Genomic DNA, 22,575 nt, shown 5'->3' on the forward strand with positions numbered 1-22,575 from the left:
GGTGGTGTGTGCAGGGGGCATGCGCAGCCCCCTGCTTTTGCTCCCGACACCCTGTTTTTGCCCCAGGCTCTTCAAAAGTGGCAGTTGGGATTTTTTCGGTCTCTTTGTATCTTTTGGGTCCAGAATTTGCCCCAACTGTGTATGCACATGCACGCATTTATCTTTAGTCCCATACAGTTTCTTAGTATTTTGTTGCTCATGGAGAGGTGTGTCCATGTGCAAGGATTGCGGCACTGCAGCAAAGGGTCCCAGGTCCCATCCTGTCTCAGTTCCATCTGCAATTGTCCTAATTCCTTCTTTGACCTTCTTGCCTCCCCTTTGTAAGGACCCTTATGATTACGTTTAAGGACCACCTGGATGATTCAGCATAATCTCTACCATCTCAAGATTATTGACTTAATCACATCTGCAAGTCTCCTTTGCTATAGAAAGTAACATCTGTAGGTTCCAGGGAATAGGACCTGAATATCTTTTTTGTTTTATGGGCCGTGCCTCATGACTTATGGGAGCTTAGTTCCCCGACCAGGTATCAAACCCACTCCCCCTGCATTGGAAGCATGGAGTCTTAACCACTGGACCATGAGGGACGTCCCAGGACCTTGGTATCTTTTGAGAGGCTATTATTGAGCCACACACACACACGCACACTCATACATGTACACACACATATACCTACACACATGCCTACACATATACACACACTCGTACATACACATACACACACACATGCACACTCATACATGTACACACACATATACCTACACACATACCTACACATATACACACACTCGTACATACACCTACACACACACACATGCACACATTTGCAGAGACTGCTATGAGCATAGAGAAAAGTCCATAGAATAATAGATTCCAGACCAACTTTACTTCCTTCAGGGGAGTGGCTGGATGGGGAGAGCTGACTAACTTCTGTGCTGTCTGAATCATTACGTGGAATGTAATTGCACACAGTTGTATTTTATAACTTAAGCCAATAAGGGGAGCAAAGGGGGAGAAGAGGGAAACCCCCAACCCACTCCCCAGAGGCCATTACTCTGAATGGTGGCTGGCCCATCGCCTTCACCTCTCCAGGTTACGGGTGCGCACACACACACACACACACACACACACACACACGGACACGCACGGCCACATACACGTTTCATTTCTTTAGTTAACAAAACGAGACCATGCTGACTGACATTTGCGTTTTTCACTTTAATATGTCATTGACATTGCTCCGTGTAAATAAACTTAAATCTACCTCAGTTTTTACGAAAATAGATTTTTTTTGATTAGGTAGTATAAGGCAAATGCATGGTAAATTGCCGTTTATCTAACAAGATGCGAAAAATACTAGACAGTGGTAAAAGTGTATAGAAATATCAAGGGACAGTAAATTCCAGGTGGTGGCCCCTTCTGGGGTGGGGTCAGGAGGGGTGGGAAGCAGAGGGAAGGGGCCGGGAGGGCTACCAAGGGGGTGTTATTTTTATTTTTTGGTGTTTCTGGCCACGTGGCACACGGGATCTTAGTTCCCAGACCAGGGGTCTAACCCATGCCCCCTGCAGCGGAAGCGCGGAGTCTTAGCCACTGAACCGCCAGGGAGGTCCTTATGAAGGGGGCGTTTTTAATTGGCTTAGACAGCCTGTTGGTGCTGTGTGGTTATTTGTCTTATTATATCTTTTTGTATATCATAAATATTGCAAAATACATATTCAAACATTTAAAAAACTAAAAGCTACAAAAAATCATCAATGCATGTACATAGTCCGGAATTCCAAAGGAATGTATGGGTAAACAGTGGGAAAAAAGCAAGATTCTGCCACCCTGTCCTTCATCCTCCTTCCTTTCTCTGAAGGCAAAACCTTTATCAGCTGCTTAGAGATTCTTTCACAGATACTCTTCTACACAGTCAGTGCTCTCTTATTAATTTGAAAGACTGTTTTGTGCTGAATAGAAATTAACCCTTTGTTGTAATGCGGTGCAACTCTTTTCTCCCAATGTGGCATCTTTTTACTTTATTTGCTCTTTCTTGATGCAGAAATTTTACCTTTCTATAAAGTCAAACATGTCCATCATTTCCTTCATGGCATTTACTTTTTTTTTTTTTTCGGTACGCGGGCCTCTCACTGTTGTGGCCTCTCCCATTGCGGAGCACAGGTTCCGGACGCGCAGGCTCAGCAGCCATGGCTCACGGGCCCAGCCGCTCCGCGGCATGTGAGATTTTCCCGGACTGGGGCACAAACCCATGTCCCCTGCATTGGCAGGCGGACTCTCAACCACTGCGCCACCAGGGAAGCCCGGCATTTACCTTTATGTCGTGCTCAGACTTTCTCCACCTCAGGAATTTGAAGATTTGGGGAGTATTTTTCCCTAGTACTTCTTAGAGCCTTACTCTGCATAAATTCTGATCTATAATCCACTGGGGATTTCCTTTTGTGTGTGATGTGAGGTGTGAGTCTGTATTCGTTTCCTGGACTGGTGTAACAAACTTCCATACGCTGGGTGGCCTAAAACCACAGACATTTATTATCTCGCGGGTCTGAAGGCCGCAGGTCTGGAATCTAGGTTTTGGCAGGGCCCCACTCCCTCTGGAGGCTCCAGGGGACAGGCCATCTCCCTGCTTGTCCCGCTCTGGTGGCTGCAGGCCATCCTTCCTGGGCAGCATCACTGCAGACTCTGCCTCTGTCTACACAGGGCCTTCGCCCCTTCACTTTGTTTCCTCTTGTGTGCCTCTTATAAGGACACTTGTCACTGGATCTAGGGCCCACCTGGCTAATCCAGGATGACCTCATCTCAAGATCCTTAACTTAAACCCTTTTTCCAAATAAGGTCGAGTTCGCATCTTCTAGGGGTCAGGACGTAGACATACTTCCAGGGAACCATATTCTACCCATTACAGGATCTAACTTATCTTGTCATGCAAAAACGTTTTTCACTTTTTATGTATTATGTTCTTTTGTTCAGTTGGTCTGTTGTTCAATTGGTCTGTTCAATTGGTCTGTTCCTAGCAGTACCGTCCCGTACCGTAAATCACCTATGATGGTGTTTGGATGCTTGGAAGTTCTTTCCTCTTTCATTTCCTCTCCCATATTTCTGTCTTATAAACAGAGCTCTTGACGGTGTTCCTGTGCTCTGGATGGCTCTCCCGCTCTGAGCTTTATGATCTAGTCCCCGGGTCCCATTGTAGTAGGTAGGGAGGGGGCTACAGGGGAAGCAGCAGAACTTTGTGGTCGGAGAGACCCAGGTTTGAATTCCAATGGCAGCACTTCACACGGGGTCACCTCGGCCAAGCCTTGGACGCTCCTGAGCCTGAGTTTGCTCAGCGCTGTCCCATAACGCCTACCGTGCAGGGCTGTTGCGAGGAGGGCATGAAAAGGGAAACAACAGGAAAGCACCCCGTGTGATGCTGCGTATTCTAAGCGCAGAGTACGTACACAGTAACCATTTCAGTTATTCTGCGTGTATTTGCATCAGCACCAATATTGATGTTGGAGACGAGGATGGGAGGAAATCATACTTTTTCCCACTGTTTAAGTACCTTTTGCTTTTTTGAAAAATGTAAATTGCACATGACATAAAATTTACATCTTAAGCGTTTTTAAGTGCACAGTTCAGTGGCATTAGTACCTTCATATTGTTGTGCACCCATCACCACCATCCATCTCCACAAGTTTTTCATCTTTTCAAACTGAATCTCTGGACCCATGAAAGAATAACTCCCCGTTTCCACCCGCCGCCCCGCCAGCCCCTGGGCACCACCATGCTACTTTCTGTCTCTATGAATTTGACTCCTCTAAGTACCTCATGTAAGTGGAATCAGGCCGTATTTGTCCTTCGGTGTCTGGCTCGTTTCACTAGCACAATGTCCTCAAGCTTCGCCTGTGGTGTAGCCTGTGTCATTATTTCCATCCTTTTTAATGCTGAGCAATATTCCATTGTATCTATAGACCTCATTCTTGCTTATCTGTTTATCTATTGCTGGACACTTGGGAGTACCTTTCGATATTTGAACCATGTATGTATGTTGACTCCCTTTCTTTTTTTTTTTAACTTTTTATTTTATATTGGAGTATAGCCGATTAACAATGTTGTGATAAGGACTTCCCTGGTGGCGCAGTGGTTAAGAATCCGCCTGCCAATGCAGGGGACATGGGTTCGATCCCTGTTCCGGGAAGATCCCACATGCTGCGGAACAACTAAGCCCGTGTGCCACCACTACTGAGCCCGTGTGCCACAACTACTGAAGCCCACGCGCCTAGAGCCTGTGCTCCACACCAAGAGAAGCCACCGCAGTGAGAAGCTCGCGCACCGCAACGAAGAATAGCCCCCGCTCACCGCAACTAGAGAAAGCCCGCACGCAGCAACAAAGACCGAATGCAGCCAATAAATAAATGAATTTAAAAAAACCAAAAAACCCCCAATATTGTGATAGTTTCAGGTGTGCAGCAAAGCGACTCAGCCATACATATACATGTATCCATTCTCCCCCAGACTCCCCTCCCATCCAGGCTGCCACTTAACATTGAGCAGAGTTCCCTGTGCTATACAGTAGGTCCTTGTTGGTTATCCATTTTAAAGCTCTCTTTTTCTCATCCACTTTTTTTTTAATATTTATGTATTTATTTGGTTGCACTGGGTCTTAGTTGCTGCAGGTGGGCTCCTTAGTGGCGGCACATGGGCTCCTTGGTTGCAGCACATGGACTCCTTAGTTGTGGCATGGAACTCTTAGTTGCAGCATGCATGTGGGACTAGGTCCCTGACCAGGGATCAAACCTGGGCCTCCTGCATTGGGAGTGCAGAGTCTTAACCACTGCATCACTAGGGGAGCCCCTGGTTATCCATTTTAAATATGGCAATGTATACATGTTGATCCCAAACTCCCTGACTATTCCTTCTCCCTTTCATTTTTAATTTGAAAACATTTTGAAATTTACTTTGCACGTGTAACAGTGTTGATGCTTTCTCTCTCCTTCCTTCCTCAGGCTGCACTTACCAGTGGGCTACCACGGCCGTGCTTCCTCCGTCGTGGTGTCTGGCACCCCAATCCGCAGGCCCAAGGGACAGATGAGACCCGATGACTGTAAGTACCTTGCCGTGCTCCGCTCTGTGTCCCCACACCCTGAGTTCCACGCCTGGCACTCACTAGCCTCTTTCTGGTATGATTCCAGCTAAGCCTCCTGTGTATGGTGCCTGCAAACTCTTGGACTTCGAGTTGGAAACAGTAAGCCATGTCTTGATGTTTTATTGGTGTAGGGTCTGTATATACACTAGGGCAGGAGAGCTCCCTGGGATGGCCGCCCTGGACGACAGGCCGTTCCCCCATCTCAGCCACGTTAATGGCAGTCCTGGGTCCCCACTGGGCCATCGGAAGTACTGTCCATCCTCATTATTCACTGATTCCGTAGTTGAAAATTCACCTACTCACTAACAGTTCGTTCGTAGCCTCCAAATCAATACTAGCGGGAGCTTTTGGGGGTCACCTGAGGGCATGCACAGGGTGGCAAAAAATTTGAGTCTCCCGATGTGCGTGTCCCCATCTGAGGTTGAACAAGGCCCGGCTCTGCCTTCGTGTCTGAGCTCTCGTACTGCAAACAAGTGTCCTTTTTACTGTCTGTTCAGTGCCGCGTTATTTTCCATTTTTGTGCTTTTCGTTGAGGTGGTAGCTCCCAAGCACAAGAAAGTTGTGATGCGCATCCTGTAGAAAACGTGTGTGCTAGATAAGCTGCCCTGGGGCCTCACAGTGCCTGTGCCTTGAGTTCACGTTCACGAATCGACCACATACAGGCAGACCTTGTCTTACTGCACTTGGCTACATTGCACTTCACAGATACTGCGTTTTTACAAATTGGATGTTCGTGGCAACCCTGCATCGAGCAAAGTCTGCTGGTGCCATTTTTCCAACAGCGTTTGCTCACTTTGTGTCTCTGTGTCACATTTGGGTAATTCTCATAATATTTCTCTTCTTTTCTTTTTTTAAATAAATTTATTTTATTTATTTGTTTTTGGCTGCGTCGGGTCTTCATTGTTGTGCGCGGGCTTTCTCTAGTTGTGGCGAGCGGGGGCTACTCTTTGTTGTGGTGCGTGGGCTTCTCATTGCGGTGGCTTCTCTCGTTGCAGAGCACGGGCTCTAGGCGCGTGGCTTCAGTTGTTGTGGCACATGGGCTCAGTAGTTGTGGCTCTCTGGATCTAGAGCGCAGGCTCAGTAGTTGTGACACACTGGCTTAGTTGCTCCACGGCATGTGGGATCGTCCCAGATCGAACCCATATCCCTTGCACTGGCAGGCAGATTCTTAACCACTGTGCCACCAGGGAAGTCCCTCTTTTTAAAAAAAAATTTATTAATTAAGTTTTGGCTGTGTTGGGTCTTCGTTGCCAGGCACCAGCTCTCTCTAGTTGCGGTGAAGGGGGGCTACTCTTCGTTGTGGAGCGCGGGCTTCTCAGTGCAGTGTCTTCTCTTGTTGTGGAGCACGGACTCTAGGCACACGGGCTTCAACAGTTGTGGCACACAGGCTCAGTAGTTGTGGCACATGGGCTTAGTTGCTCCACGGCATGTGGGATCTTCCTGGACCAGGGCTCGAACCCATGTCCCCTGCATTGGCAGGCGGATTCTTAACCACTGCATTACCAGGGAAGTCCCCTTTCGTAATATTTCAAACTTTTTTGGGTTTTTTTGGCCATGCCAGGCAGCATGTGGGATCTCAGTTCCCCAACCAGGGATCAAACCCATGCCCCACTGCAGTGGAAACACGGAGTCTTAACCACTGGACTTCCAGGGAAGTCCCAATATTTCAAACTTTTTCATCATTATTGTATTCGTTATGGTGATCTGTGATCGGTGATCATTGATGTCACTACTATGATTTACTGAAGGCTCAGATGATGGTTAGCATTTTTTAGCCATAAATTATTTTTTAATTAAGATATGTACATTGATGGTTTAGACCTAATGCTAGTGCACACTTAATAGACTATAGTATAGTGTAAACATAACTTTTTTTTTTTTTGGAGTTTCAGTTAATTTTTGAATTTTTTTTCTAAAGTTCTTTTTTTTTAACTTTTTATTTTATATTGGAGTATAGTTGATTACCAATGTTGTGATAGTTTCAGGTGTACAGCAAAGTGATTCAGTTATACATATACATGTATCTATTCTTTTTCAAGTTCTTTTCCCATTTAGGTTGTTACATAATACCAAACAGAGTTCCCTGTGCTATACAGTAGGTCGTTGTTGGTTATCCATTTTACATATAGCAGTGTGTACATGTCAATCCCAAACTCCCTGACTATCCCTCCCCCCAGCCCCCACCCTTCCCTCCTGGTAACCATAAGTTCATTCTCTAAGTCTGTGAGTCTGTTTCTGTTTTGTTAATAAGTTCATTTGTATCATTTCTTTTTAGATTGCGCATATAAGCGATTTCATACGATATTTCTCTCTCTCCCTGACTTCACTCAGTATGACAATCTCTAGGTCCATCCATGTTGCTGCAAATGGCATTATTTCATAAACATAACTAACTTTTATAAACACTGGGAAACCAAAAAAAATTCGTGTGACTCGCTTTATTGAGATGTTCGCTTAATTGTGGTGGTTTGGCACCAACCTGAAATATGACCAAGGTAGTCCTGTAATGAAACCAGCTGTCCTTAAACAGAAGCACACACAAAGCAAGGTTAGATGCTGATTTGTTGATGTGAATGTTGTGACCAGAGGCTGGCAGGAGCGTAACCCCGTATTTCCCCTAGAAGCGATATACCTGTATTTGCTAACTCGGTGTTTCTAATGACTTTATAGAATATAATTATTACCAATAACAAGAATCAACTACATCAGCCCCACTGCACTTGTGGCTGGACCTGCACAACCTCAGAACTGTGGTTATTTCAGGGCTGTGCATTTTTTTAAACTAAACTTATTTTGAGATCATTGTACACTCACGTGCAGGTGTAAGAAACAGTACCGAGAGCTCCAGAATCCTTCACACACTCTACCCCAGTGTAACATCCTGCACAGCAAGATTGCCATCTCACAGCCAGATGTTGACATCAATCCAGTTGGTTCCCTCACCCCAAGGACCCCTCATGCTGCAGGGCTGTGCATTCTGAGAGGGACACTGAATTCCAGGAAGCCCCCAAGGTCAAGGGACCGGGAAAGAGATGGGAAGGAAGAGCTGAACTGGAGGGGAGTGTCCCGGGACACCGGCAGTGTCTTCAGTCTCTGCCGGGTCATCGGATGCTGGGTAGCAGAGCCAGGCCGGGGCAGGGAGGTGCGGGCAGGCCGTGGAGGGGGCTTCTCAAAGTCAGCACTCAGGGCTTCAGGTGATGCTCAGAGTGTCTCCTCATGCAGGTGGAGGGAAGGAGCTGCGGAGTGCGCTGGTAGGGCTGGGGGCGTGGGAATCTAGGTTGATTGGAGGCAGGCTGGACCTCCCTGTAGTTCCAGCCCTGCCTTGTGATTTCTTTAGATTCTGTCCAGAGGAGGGGAACAGGTGGGCACTAGTCCCCTAGTCCCAGCAGGGCCTTACCGGCCAGCCCTCTGCCCCCTGATGCCTTTGTGAGGCTGCCCCGTGAACCCTAAGAGGAGGTCTCCCAACCCAGATCCCCCAGAGCAGGGACCCCCGGTTGGGGGCCAGGGTCTTCTCTCTGGGGGAACGGAGGACTCTGCAGACAGATGCTTCACCTGTGTTGGTTCCTGTTTCCGGGGGAGGGGGGCGGGGTTGGTGGAAGGGGTGGGCATGATATCGACCAGGGTTCTTGGCCTCCTTAATTAATAGAAATTGACTAGAGGCAGACAAATTCAGGCAAGGCTTTATTGGGGCCCCTGCTGCTGCAGCGGGGGGCAGCGAGAACAAACAACAGTTTCCCTTGCTTGCTCCCTGAGCGGGGTGGGGGGGTGGGTGTGGGGGCGGCGGGGGGGGCGGGGCAAGCCGAGCTTGTTCCTTATCTGGGGTGAGGGTAGGGGTGTGTCCAGGGGTTGGGCCGGAGGGTTGTCTTAGGTGGTCTGCCCACCCCTTAGGTGGTGTTGTGTGCAGGGGGCATGCGCAGTACCCTGCTTTTGTTCCCAACACCGGTTTTGTTCCCGCTCTTCAGAAATGGCACTTGGGTTTTTTGGTCTTTTGTATCTTTTTGTCCATAATTTGCCCCACCTGTGCATGCACCCAGTTATTTTTAGTCCCGTATAGTTTCTTTGCATTTTGTTGCTCAAGGAGAGGTTTGTCCAGGTGCAAGCACTGCAGCAAAGGGTCCCAGGTCCCATATGGTCTCAGGCAGAGGAAAAATAGAAAGTCATAGTGTGGAGAAACAGTGACAGGTAGGGAGCACAGATAATCTTGACGATGGTGGTAAGATTCTCTATAAGATGGCATCTTTTTTTTTTTTCTTTAGAATCTTGACAAAAATTTGCAACATTTAAACACTGTCACAGAATGGATATAACTGCAACCTAGGTCCTGCAAATGTCATAGCTGATTTTGTGTGCTTTTGAGTTATCTTCTCAATTTTTTCCCCCCAATGATGTCTACATATTCTCTTGTTTCCTGGACGTTGTGCTGATGATGCTTTCCTCTGAGACGGTGGGTGATAGGTTGGGGTGTGGGGTACGCCCTGGCAGGCTCTCTTTGCTGCATCACAGAGGCCTTCTTAGTTTTGTGAGACGAATACAAACCCTGATATTTTCATTTTTCACAAGCCTGGTGTAGCTGTCAAACCTTAAAATGCAGAGCACGGTATCGGGTGAAGGGGAAAGGGCAGAGGTGTGGGGTGGGCTGAAGGAGGGAAAGGGGGCTGCCTTGGTGATCAGGGGCCGTGAGTGGGGGCCCTGGGTGGGTACTGGCCCGCAGCTGCTCACCATGTCCCCGGGGTAGCCGTCTATCTACTCGGGTGCTGGTCATGGCATAGAAACTGTGGATTCGTACACAACGGTCCAGGTCCCTAGCCAGGGTTTGGAAATACCTGACCTTTACCCTCCAGGCAAGTGACCTGGGGCAGCAGGTCAGAGCCAGATTCTCATCAACTTTTCCCCTTGTCAGGCTTTCTTTGTAGGCCCCGGGAACAAATTTGGAGAGCCGATCCCCATTTCTAAGGCCCATGAGCACATTTTTGGAATGGTCCTTATGAACGACTGGAGTGGTAATTACGGGATGTCGGGCATCCTGGTGTTGAGTTTCCTGCGCGCACTCTGCTCTGGGTGAAGGCTGGGTATTTGGGAAGCCATGGATGGTCTCCTGGGTCTGGTGCCGGTCAAAGTGGCTGAGAGCACAGGCTTGGGTATCAAACAGACTTCTCAGCTCTGAGCTCTTGGCCAGTTACTTCACCTCTCTGAGCTCCGGTTTTCTTGTAAGATGAACAGGGACAAGGCTGATGTCACAGCTAGTACGCTTGAGCAATTTTGTGCCAGGCCCAGGGCTGAATACGTCACATGGACTCTCCTGTCAGGTCCCTGCGAGACACTGATAATACTACTACTCCTGTTTTACACGGGTGAGGAATGAGGCACAAGGACGGCTTCAGCTAGTTGCTGAGCTAAGATTTCAAACAGAGCAGTTTCTGGGCCCAGTTTCTGAGCCCATCTCAGCCCCTCTGCCATTGGTAGGAGGACCGTGGTGCCGTGAATCTCAGCAAGTGTTGCCTCCCCATATGAGGATGAGCTTCCAGCCCCTTCATGGGGAAGTATCCTGCCTGCCCTTTGGTCATCCTCCTCTTTGCTGCAGCTTGGCACAGTGACCTCAGAGGACCTCTGTCCTTGGTCCTGGGGCAGCCAGCCTGGTTGGGGCCAGAGCACGGGGGTGGGGGAGGGCTGTGCTGAGTGTCTGTGCTCCTTGGTCAAGGGAAGGGGGGAGCCTTGCCGCGGGGCCCGGTCAGCCTTTGTAAGCTCTGCTCGGCCTTTCTTCTGTAGCTCGAGACATTCAGAAGTGGGAGTACGTCCCTCTTGGGCCGTTCCTCGGGAAGAGTTTTGGAACCACCATCTCTCCGTGGGTGGTGCCCATGGATGCCCTTATGCCCTTTGCTGTGCCCAACCAGGAGCAGGTAAGCACGCCCTCTGCAAGAAGTCCAGGCCCCTCTGCCTCCGAGGCTGTTTGCCCAGCAGGCATGGAGAGGGCCTGGAGGATGCCCATGTGCTGGGGGTCCTGGTTATGGGGACCTCCAGGCAGGCATGGCACTAATCATTCTGCCTTGTGCTTTCCCTGCCCCCTGCACAGTTCTTGAGGAGAACATGGAATTTTGTAACCTTTAGAATCCTCTGAGGCCGGGAACTGGCCAGTTGGCAGGAAAAGGCGTCCCTTCCAGTATCACCACATTGCACAACTTTCCAGGTCAACAAGTTGTGTTCTGTGTGATGGCGCCCCCTGGAGCCCAACTGATAGAATGCAGCATGGGGTCCGACAGCCAGGCGTCCGTCCTGGCGCTGAGCCTCGGCCTTGTGTTCCCTGAGCCTCCTGTCCCTGCACCACTGTCCAGGCCCGTCTCACAATCCTAGCCCTCCTCAGCCTGTCACAGTCTAGCCGCTGCTTCCACCCCATCAGCACCGGTGGTCTCACCAAAGTGCCCAGTGACCTTGGTCAGTGCGGGGACCTTGTGCCCTCTTCAGTGTGGACCCGTTGGTGGCCCCCTACTCTTCCTAGGCGCTCTCTCCCCCTGGCTTCTGGCATGTGACCTGTCCTGGTTCTCCTGTATCTCCTAGAGTCCTGTGATGTTCCAGCCGACTCCGTCCTCCACCTGGGGGCAGCCCTAGCTGAGCTCTGAGCCTTGCCCTTCCCCCGGTCCCATTCCCCCTCGCCTGGCTCACACGTGGACACCTCTCAGCCTTCCTGTCATCCCAGGGAGCTGTGCTTCAACGCTTGGAGTCTTTCCCCACAGACCGGTGCCTCGTGAAGCTCCCGTGCGGCTCTCACCCTGTCCCCTTGCTCCCTCCTCTACCGCTCCTGCCACAGCATCTCCCTCCCCATCATTTTCAGTCTCCCAGACTTGTCTCTTCCGTCTTTGGTGAGTCCTGCCCTCCCAGGACCGCCTGGCCTGCTGCCACACCCCCTGCTCGTCCCCTCCCGGCTCCATCCCTGGTCCAGATGTCTGTTCACAGGCACTGCTGCACCCTCGCCAGAGACCTCTGGGCTCTGTCTCCCTTCATGCCAGCCCTTCCCAAATACCCTTTACGTGCAACCTTCACGACCCTTGCCACTTCTGAACAATTATTTATTAAATGCTTTTTCAGCTTCCATATGAAAACTCTCATAATGTATTTAGAAAAGGAACTTTATGTCCCTATCTTCATTACTAGCCAACAAGTTAATCATAAAAAGAAACACATAACCATTAAAATAAAATCACCCCGCATTGTCTCATGGCCCACTAGTGATTCAGGTACAGGTTGCTCTTTGGGAAAATGCTGCTTTTGGCCAAAGTTCAGACCTTCTACCAAAGCTCTGGCTACCAAAGCTGCCTGCACACTGAATCCAGCACTAGAAGGGCTGAGCGCCTCTGCCGGCCGCCCCTGCCTTCCGCCTTTCCTTTCTGTTGGCCTGGCCTCTCCCTGCAGGCCTGGCTTTGTTCCCGCATCTCTGGCCTTCCCACTGTCCGCTTCCCACTGTCCCCCTTACCCAGCGCTCCCCTCCCGGGCTTTCTGGGTCCTCTGTCTACCTTTGACCTGCCGCGGCCCCTCCCTCGGCTGCTTTTCCCAGAGTCCAGCACACATGACCACCCTCGCCCCCCAGTGTCCAGGGACACAGTGCTGGGCCCTGGAGAGGGGACACCCCTTCTCCCTCAGATTCTCTCTGCCAGCTGCTCTGCTGGGCTGTGGGGCTCAGCCCCTCTGTGCTGTGCTCTGCCCTCACAGGACCCCAAGCCCCTGCCGTATCTCCGCCACGACCAGCCCTACACGTTCGACATCAACCTCTCTGTCACCCTGAAAGGTACTGTCGTGGGGTCGAAGGGTGTGTCCAGCAGCTGGGTGGACCCCTGTGCCCAAGTGCCAGTGCCCAGGTGGCTGCTGAGCTTCTGAAGGGGGGAGGGGATGGGGTGCCACCTGCTGCAGACTGGGAGACACGTGGGGCTCTTGTAAAGGATGGGAAGGGACACCCTTGTGCTCGTTGCGAGCCGCACTGGGCCCATGTGGCCTTAGCCCCATAGCACCGGGCTCTCAGCTGTTAGGGCCAGAAACCTTGGAGTCTGGGACCTCCACCCTCCACACGAATCCCCTCTCCAGCCTCTCCGACCAAAGTCTGCCCAGCCTCTGCTCACACGCCACTGCCAACCCCTCACTCTTGGGTGGCATTTTTTGTCCAGTGCCCGTTTGAAAGCCTGTCCTCGTGGGCCTGGCTCTGTCCTCCGGGACCACACGGAGCCAGCACACCTAGCCCCCGGGTCCTGCTCTCAGTCAGCCCTGAGAGCCTCGCAGCAGGGCCTGCGTCCCCCTGAGGCTGCCCAGCTGGGCTGAGGTAACAGGCCAGTGGAGCAGTAGTAAGAGGGAGCTGGGCTCTGCAGGCCACGGCTGGGGTTCGAGTCTTGGTTCTGCCCCTGCCCAGCGGTGGGACTTTGGACAAGTTACTGAATCTGTCTGTGCCACTTTGTCGTCTGAAAAGTGGGATAATAGTGGTATCGATTTCAAGGTGTAATTGTGAGCGGTAAGCAAGGTGATACACATCAAGGTCTAGAACAGCACCTGCACCTGGGTAGAATCAGGTGTCATTTTCTGATCCTGAGGGGGGCCCTTGGCGCTGGGAGAGGGCTAGTCTGGGGGCTGCACACAGACCTCCTGGGCCACACTCTGGCCAATCTCTTTTCTTCCTAGATCTCTCTCCTCTTTTTGTCCTGTTTACATACCCCAGGCTCTGCTGTGGCTCTCTCGCTGCAGCTTCCAGGGTCTCCATCCTTCATGGAGGTGATTCTAGCAGCAGGCTGTGTCCGCCAGGAAGAGGAAGGAGCTGTCTCTCTCGGGGGGAGGTCGCTCCACACAAGAAAGGGCTCCTAGGAAGAGCCTCGTAGCCGCCAGAGCACCCCTGGAAAACTGTGCTGGTCCCACTCTTTCACGTTATCAATTGGGAAAGTGAGGCTCAGAGAGGAAAAGGGATTCACCCCGAGTCATTTAGCCGGCCGATGGAAAGGCTGAGACCACAGCCAAATGTCATAAGCCCTAGGCTGGTGTCCTCCTACCCACAAATGCCTCTTTGGAGGTCATTTCTCTCTTGTTTTCCTCCTGACCATCTGGAAACATCCAGGGGAGTGCACTGTTGGAGAAAGGGACAAGATTATCAAGAAGTTGCAGTGCCCAGAGATGTAGAAAGACCTGGAAGAGGGAGGACCGGGTGCAGGGATGGCTTCCAAGACCCTTCCCCACACCAGTCCTGAATGTGCATTTCTGATGTTCTGAATTGGGGTCTGGGTGAAGCAGGCTTGGGGGACCCTGACCTTCCATGGGGCCGATGAGCTCACCTGTTCTGTGCAGCCTCAGAAAGGAAGACAGGGCCAGGGGAGGAAGGCCCGTCCTTAGGGGGTAGAAGAGCTTTCTGATTATTAGCACGCTTCAGAAATGGTACAGCAATGGCCTGGTACCTTGTGTGTAGTAGGTGTGTAATGGTTTAATAAATATTGTTGAAATAGTAACACATTATCCATCATGGGAGGAGTCTGGCAGGGGACAGATGGCCCCAGCTGTCCAAAGGGCTCTGGTGGGCGTGGCAAGTTGGTTTCGACTTGTACAGTATCTCCAGTTGATGATCAGCTTCCAGGAGCATCGTGTTAAGCGGGGTTCTGAGGCTACATCTGATCTCAGAGGATACCAGAACTGTGATCAATTTGTGCTGTCTGCCGTGGGTGTGGGAGGAGGAAATGGCGTCTTGTGTGCATCTCTTTGCCATCCGTGGACTAGATCCTCTCTGTGCACGCCTCCCAGCTCTGATATCCTATGAGCTCATTGGTTCATGGACTCTTTAGGTAGAATCACATTAGACAATGGGAAGCTTAAACCACAAAACAATTCCCCCTACGAGGTGGGTCCCTCCCTCCTTGATGAATAGAATTAGGTCTTTTTGTCAATGTTACTTGTCTTGTCTACCCAACAGGAGAAGGAATGAACCAAGCAGCTACCGTATGCAGGTCCAATTTTAAGGTAAGCTTTGAAGTTAGGCAGACTGCTTTTTGGAAGTGAGGGAGACCTTTCTTCCTGGGAGGACCAGGGGAATAGCATCCACTTTGGGCTATGATGATGGGTCAGTGTGTGGGCCTAGAGCTTCCATGGCCCTGTATCTTTCCGAAGAGGCCAGGAGGTCACAGAGACCCCTCCAGATGGAGGCTGCATGGACACGGCCAGTGCTTTTCCTGGGGAATAATAGATACTCCTCTGAGGGGCTAGTCCCTGACTTCTGTCTTGCCAGGGGCTGGGTTGATCAGAGTGACTTATTTTTTTAAAGTGAACTTTTAATTGAAGCATAACACATAGATATGAAAATGCACACGTTATGAGTGTACAGCTCAATGAATTCTCACAAAACAACATCCCTGTGCAACCAGCACCCAGATCAAGAAACGGGAAACCTCCAGGACCTCAGCTGTGCCCTGGGGCCCCTTCCAGGCACATCACCGCTCTCCCTGTCAGGTGTAAACTTTCTCCTGACTTCTCTTACCCTCCATTCATTTTGTCTGTTTTGTAAATTTTATAAAAACAGAATCATACGGTATATACTCTTTTCTATCTGGCTTCTTTTTTTTTTTTTTTTTTTTTTTTTTTGGCGGTACGTGGGCCTCTCACTGTTGTGGCCTCTCCCGTTGCGGAGCACAGGCTCCGGACGCACAGGCTCAGCGGCCATGGCTCGCGGGCCCAGCCGCTCCGCGGCATGTGGGATCTTCCCGGACCGGGGCACGAACCCGTGTCCCCTGCATCGGCAGGCGGACTCTCAACCAATGCGCCACCAGGGAAGCCCTGGCTTCTTTTGTTTTAACATCATGTTTCTGAGATTCAACCATGTTGCAGTTTGCAGTGACAGTTCATGTTTCTTAGCTGTTGTATCGTGTTCACAGTATAAATGTTCCACAATGGATTTTTCCATTCTACTCTTTTTTGTGTGTGTGTGGTAAAAACATGGAACGCTTCACGAATTTGCGTGTCATCCTTGCGCAGGGGCCATGCTAATCTTCTCTGTATCGTTCCAATTTTAGTATATGTGCTGCCGAAGCGAGCACTCCATTCTACTCTTGGTGGACGTTTGGGTTGTTTCCGTTTTCGGGGGGAGAGTTGCTGTGAACATTCTAGTCCAAGTCTTCTGGTGCATGTATGTGTGCACGTCTGTTGGGTGGATATCCAGGAATGGAATTGCTGGGTCATAGAGGATATGTGTCCATACTCAGCTGAGGGGTACATCCAAACACTTCTCCAAAGGGCTTGTTCCGATTTATGCTCCCACGCGCAGCATGTAAGCGTTTTGGCTGCTCCACATCCAAGTCAACATGTGACGTCGCCGGCCTTTTCATTTCCGCCTTTCTGGGGGGCTGTGATTTCCGTTTGCATCTCCCTAAAGACTGATGCAGGGCTTCCTTGGTGGCGCAGTGGTTGAGAGTCTGCCTGCCGATGCAGGGGACGCGGGTTCGTGCCCCGGTCCGGGAAGATCCCACATGCCGCGGAGCGGCTGGGCTCACGAGCCATGACCGCTGAGCCTGCGCGTCCGGAGCCTGTGCTCCGCAACGGGAGAGGCCACAACAGTGAGAGGCCCGCGTACCGCAGAAAAAAAAAAAAAAGACTGTTGCAGCCGGGCACCTTGTCATATGCTTGTTGGCCATTTGAACATCCTCTGATTCAATGTATTCCTTTTTCCTCCAGTCTCCCTTCTAATTTAACTTTATTCTGGGCTCCTTAGGCTACTAAGAAGGAATAAGGGGGCCTGCTTTAAGGGGTCTCTTGGGTAAGAATCCACTTCTAAGATTTCCTCTGCCTGGAGGTGTCGCTCCAGGAGTGGCAGATCTGAGAAGCTGTGACCTTGCAGAGGCGCAGGCGTGCCGCCTCTGAGCTGCTCGGGGGGCGTGTGGTCCCCAGCCTGCCCCCACCAAGCCTGACCTCCTTCAGTGCTTCTTCATTCCTCAGTGTGCTCTGAGGTCCTGTTTGAGTCGTTCAGCTCTGTTGCCCAGTGTCTGTTCCAAAGCCCAGGGTGGGAGAATGGAAAGGAGGTCTTTGCTCATGAGAAGCTTGAGCATAGCTTCTGCTATGACGAGGACCTAGACCTTGTCAACTTAGGACTCAGGGGTAATCTCAGGACAGGGTGGAATTATGGACAGATGAGCACATTGCAGATTGAGGGTCTGAGCGGTGAGGTCGGCTCCTCGGGGAGCGCTTCGTGGAGAAGGTGGGTTAGGGGAGGGCTGGAAGGGGCAGAGGAGCGGGGTCTGTTGCTGGTGAAGGGGTGGGGAGAGAGGTGGGGAGGGTCACAGGGTAGCTGCAGGAAGACAGCTTGTCCTTGCTCTGAGGGCCGGGTGAGAGCCCAGGGAAGGCCTCAGTGAGTGGCGCAGGCTGGCAGACTGCTCCAGGAGGCTGGGAGAAGCCCACCCTGCCCGTCCCCACCTCTGTGTCCCTCGCCCGCAGTATATGTACTGGACAATGCTGCAGCAGCTCACTCACCACTCTGTCAACGGCTGCAACCTGCGGCCGGGGGACCTCTTGGCTTCTGGAACCATCAGCGGGCCGGTGAGTATCTGCTTGCCTTGGGGGCTGCCCACCTGGGGCACCCCTATTCCCCCTACAGACTGCAGGGCCCTCAGCTCTCCCCTGAGAAGGGATTCCAGCCCGAAGCAGGTGTATCTTTCAACTCTGTCCTACTCAGAGCTTCATCCATCTCTGGGTGCAGGAGGGCCTTCCTTTTCAAATTCAGGAGAGGCTGGTGTAGGGATGAGAGGCTGTGTCTGTGTCCTGGGGGAGAGTGAGAGCGACACGGGGGCAGACGCAGGAAGCCACTACAGTGTCTGGTTGTCACCACCTCACAGTGCCCCCACCCAGGAGGAGTGGCCCACTGATTCCCCCCAGCCCCCTTCCACGAGCCCTTGGTGATGACTTTTGGGTGGTGCATGTACCAGTCACTTCCGGCAAGGTCGAGACTCCAGGCTCTTTGATGGAGAATCTCTTCCCAGTGGGTGGGGTCAGGCACGACAGCGTCTGGGTAAGCCGCAGCCTCTGGAGCCGGCAGGGGCCTGACAGGAAGGGCCTGGGCACACTTGTCCAGCATCCCGCACCTCCGCGTCCTGGATGGAGTGAGCAGGGCAGGTAGAGTGCCCGGCCTCGAGGACACTTCTGCAGTGGTCCCACCGAGGCAGGGTCTCTGAGGGCCGCAGGATCCCCCGCCCCTTCCCAGCATCCCCTGGCCCCCGCCTTGCTAACCATTGCCCACACCAGCTCCGCCACGCTCACCATGATGTAAGTACATATCACACCTTCTTCCCTTTCCCGTTATGAAGGAGCCAGAGAGCTTTGGCTGCATGCTGGAGCTGTCGTGGAAGGGAACGAGAGCCATAGAGCTGGGGAATGGACAGACCAGGAAGTTTCTGCTGGACGGGGATGAAGTCATCATCACAGGTGAGGGGGCCGGGACCCGCGAGTGTCCTCTCCTCCTCGGCCGCGGGCGCTGTCCTAACCGTCTGGCCAGGAAGCCATCTGTCCCAACTCGTCCCCACTCTGGCAGTCCCAGGTCTGTGTCTGCTTGTACTGGCCTTTGCCCCAACGCTGCCTGCCAGGGACTTTATTTTGGTTTAAATTAAAATTTTTTTTATCTTTTGGCTGCACCGCGCGGCACGTGGGATCTTAGTTCCCCGACCAGGGATCGAACCCAGGCCCCCTGCATCGGAAGCGCAGAGTCTTAACCACTAGATGACCAGGGAAGTCCCTGCCAGGGACTTTAAATCGGAGTCTCCCCGAACCAAAAAGACTGCAGAAGTCCCGCTTTGTCTCCTTCCTCCCTGAGCGAAATTCTAAAATAATGGCAGGTTCCCATTGTTCTGGACTCGGCAGTGCAAAGACCCTGTGTCCTATGACCTTGTGCCCTATGACCCTGTGCCTTATGACCTGGCTGAGTTAGTGACGAGATTTCCCAGCAGCCCATTCCGAGGAGGTCAGGGCACCCCTTACATCTTGGGGGGGTCGTTCTGTCCACCACATATCATTGCTGGAGAGGAAGGAGCCGCCGTGGTCAGCAGCTCGCTACTCAGGGTCAGGTGCAGGTTGGACTCCCACATCCCCACCGGCCCTGTGACCTTCCTCAAGTTATTGAACCTTTCTGGACTCAGTTTCCTCATCTTTAAAATGGAGTTGATGATAGATACAGTAGTTAACCTCACAGCATGGTTGTAAGGATGAGACGAACCAGTTTATTCCTTCAGGGGACGTTTCTGGAGCAGCTGCTGTGACTCCCATGCTGGGGTTCAGGGGTGAACAAGGCAAGCGCAGGATCTGCCCCCTGGGGTCATGTTCCACTGTCCCTGCTGCACCTGCATTTTACAGGTGGGAAAATGACTTGCAGGGGGTAAATAACTTGCCCAGGATTTGCAACCAGTAAGTCATGGAATCAGATTTCGCATCCAGGCAGCTTATCTTCAGAACCCCAATTCTTAAGCCCTTTGATAATATCTAAAGAGCCTAACAAGGTGCAAGGTACCTTGTGAGTGCTTAAAATTGGTGACGGTCTTCACCGTTGTCCTCATTGTCATTGCTGCTTTTTCCAGAACCCGGTTTTGAGAATGCCCAGCATCCTGACTCCTCCTTAATAGGAGTCCCTACCTGAAGCGTGGGAATCAGCCACGCCCATCTGCCCTGCAGGCAGGTTAAGGGGGCACCCGTTCTCTGCACTCCCTCTCCACATCCTGGTCTCTGCCTGCCGACCACACATTTCCCTTCCTGGGTCCTATTGTCACCCCTATTTCCTGGAAAACTGGGCTGCAGCTGTAGCTATGGGTTCTCGTTCCCATTGGTGGGATGGAGTGGGGAATAGGCAGAGGGTCAGATTTCAGGAAAGGGCCAGTGAGATCAGATAACATTCCAGAGGAGATTATACTTTTCGCTTCCATTTCCATGGTTGATGGAGCCCAACCCAGGGAGGCAGGGAGCTGCTTTTCCCCTCTGCCCAGGGCTCGGTGACACGCTCTGACTTGGGTGCAAACTTTCCTCATGCTCTGGCCTCTCGGGGCCCTCTGTCCCTGCCTGAACGCACCTGCCCCCAGCTTCTCCTCCCTGCACTGGAGAGCAGCAGCTTGGGAGCCTGGAAAGACCTTCCTCAGCTGGGTGCAGAGCCTCACTTTTCATCCTTTGGGCCAGTGGTCTCAACCAGAGTGGCTTTGCCCCTTGGGGGACATTTGGCGACGTCTGGAGACAGTTCTGGCTGTCTCCGAATGGCAGCCAGGGATACTGCTAAACATCCTAAGTGGACAGGACAGCTTCTCATGAGAAAGAATCATCTGACTCAGAAGGTCGTCTCTGACGTTAAGAAACCCCATGTGGACCATCTGCTTGGCAGCTGTAAAATGGGGAGGAAGTGGCCAGCTTTCCCACCAGGATGTAATCGTGCATCTGTTCTCAGGAAGCAGGCAGGGCTGTTTGCTGGGGGTGGTGGCTCTGTTGTAACCCAGGGCAGGAAGGAGCAATGTGAACGACAGAGCACCCGGCATTGGAGTGGGGAGGAGAAAGACACCCTCTGAGTATTTGCAGCTCTCCAGGAAGAAGGCGCTTTAAAGATGCTGCAGCTTAGGGCTTCCCTGGTGGCACAGTGGTTGGGATTCCGCCTGCCGATGCAGGGGACGCGGGTTCGTGCCCCGGTCCGGGAAGATCCCACATGCCGCGGAGCGGCTGGGCCCCTGAGCCGTGGCCGCTGAGCCTGCGTGTCCGGAGCCTGTGCTCCGCAACGGGAGAGGCCACAACAGTGAGAGGCCCGCGTACCAAAAAAAAAAAATGCTGCAGCTTGGAGTGAGATGCTTTGATAGATGATTGATGAATTTCTGCCAGGTTTTGCTTCCATAGGCTTTTTTTCCCCCCCAGGGACACGAATATTTCTGAGCATTGAGATTCTAAAGTGACTGATGGAAAAATAATGAAACAGAATAGGCAAGGATGTTGCTCTGGACAAAAGGTGACACTGCGTGTTAAGGGTCAGTGCTGGGGTGGCAAGGATGTGCCTCGGTGATGCCGGGGAGGGTGAGGGGCTTGTTTGGGGATGTTGCTGGTGTCCAAGCTGCCACCTCCCCAGAGAAGGCCAGCAGTCAGAGCAGCCCTCACAGGGAGGACCGGTGGGATGATTGGGCAGGTGGGAGGAAGTGGGAGGAGACAGGCTGGGTAGACTGTACTGAGCTACAGGTGGCCGTGAGGACTGTCCCTGCACTCACTGGAAGGGCTCATTGAGGCGTCCCTGACCCCGTCTCCCAAAGCTGTCTTTGGTCTCAGTGTTCAGTTGGCTGGGAGTCCTCTCCGCAGTGAGCTTCGATTTGTTTCTCTCAGTTGTGGGAATACCGCAACTCCTTGCTTTCCCTTCTTCACATTGGGTAGCAGAAGGCCTAACTCCAGATTTGGGGGTCGTCCTTGGCAGGTGAGGGGGTCTGGTGGTGTTTTGTGTAACTCAAGGTCACGGGCATCCCCTGCAGTGGCCCTCATGTTCGTCATGGGCAGGTGGCCGTCACCTCAGCACTGCCGTGGCTCGTGGTGCTTGAGAAGCGTCTCAATCTGGGGAGCCTTGGAGCCTCTGTATAGGCCTGACACTCGTAAACCTATGTGCTTCCATCTGTCTTCTCTCTAGGGGCCACTGGAGAGGGCGCTGTTTAAAACATAGCTGTAAAACACAGCTTTCACTGTCTTGCTGAAAACTCCTGAGTCACCTCAGTGCCCTCAGGAAGAGGTTCAAACTCCTTAACATGGCTTCTAAGAATACTCTGTACTCTGGCTTCTCAGGGGACCCCACACAACAGCTTCACTGAATAAGTGCACCTCGTGCATCTCTCGCCTTGGTCTCCGTGTCTTTGCACACGCTGTTCCCTCTGTCTGGCACACCCTTTTCATTGTGTCCCCCCTGGTGAACTCGTATCCACCTGTCAAGTCCCAGCTCCGACGTTCCCTCCTTTGTGCTCCTGTTTCCTCCATGCTGCTCTCCCAGCTCCTCATAGACTTGTCTGTTCTGACTCAGACAGCTGCTCCCACTCAATGGACCCTTCTCAGGTCCAGGGACAAGGGTCTCCTCCTCTCTGCCTTTCTGTTGAAATGGAATTGAGTGAATTTGTTTAACATCTGCTCTGGGAGATGTCATGCTAGGGCTTCAGCCACGTGTTTCATCAAATCCTCACAACCCTGAGAGGTAAGGATTGCTATTCCCATTTGCAGACAAGGGGGCTGAGCTCAGAGGTTAAACAAGTTGCCCCTAATCCCCCAGCTTATAATCATCATAATAGCTGACACTGAGCATTTCCCCTGGGCAAGGCACTCTTTTGGAGTTCTCTGTGTATTAACTCATATCATCTTTGCAACAGCCCTGCGCAGTGAGTACTATCATTAGATTCATTTCACAGATGAGGAAACGAGTTCCAGAGACTTCCCTCGTGGTCCAGTGGTAAAGACTGCACACTCCCAATGCAGGGGAC

At 51.9% G+C, this 22,575-nt stretch overlaps 1 protein-coding gene across 1 annotated transcript in view; it reads left to right on the forward strand.

Moving 5' to 3' along the window:
* FAH (fumarylacetoacetate hydrolase) overlaps positions 1-22,575 on the forward strand; it is a 36,651-nt gene that overhangs the window by 9,401 nt on the left and 4,675 nt on the right. The window contains exons 6-13 of the mRNA XM_079915147.1: positions 4,986-5,083; positions 5,172-5,224; positions 10,026-10,125; positions 10,892-11,022; positions 12,827-12,902; positions 15,051-15,097; positions 17,558-17,659; positions 18,424-18,541. Coding sequence (XP_079771273.1) covers positions 4,986-5,083; positions 5,172-5,224; positions 10,026-10,125; positions 10,892-11,022; positions 12,827-12,902; positions 15,051-15,097; positions 17,558-17,659; positions 18,424-18,541 — 725 coding nt within the window. The remainder of the gene's footprint in view (positions 1-4,985; positions 5,084-5,171; positions 5,225-10,025; positions 10,126-10,891; positions 11,023-12,826; positions 12,903-15,050; positions 15,098-17,557; positions 17,660-18,423; positions 18,542-22,575) is intronic.

This window comes from Stenella coeruleoalba, assembly GCF_951394435.1.
Source record: "Stenella coeruleoalba genome assembly, chromosome: 2".
NCBI lineage: Eukaryota > Metazoa > Chordata > Mammalia > Artiodactyla > Delphinidae > Stenella > Stenella coeruleoalba.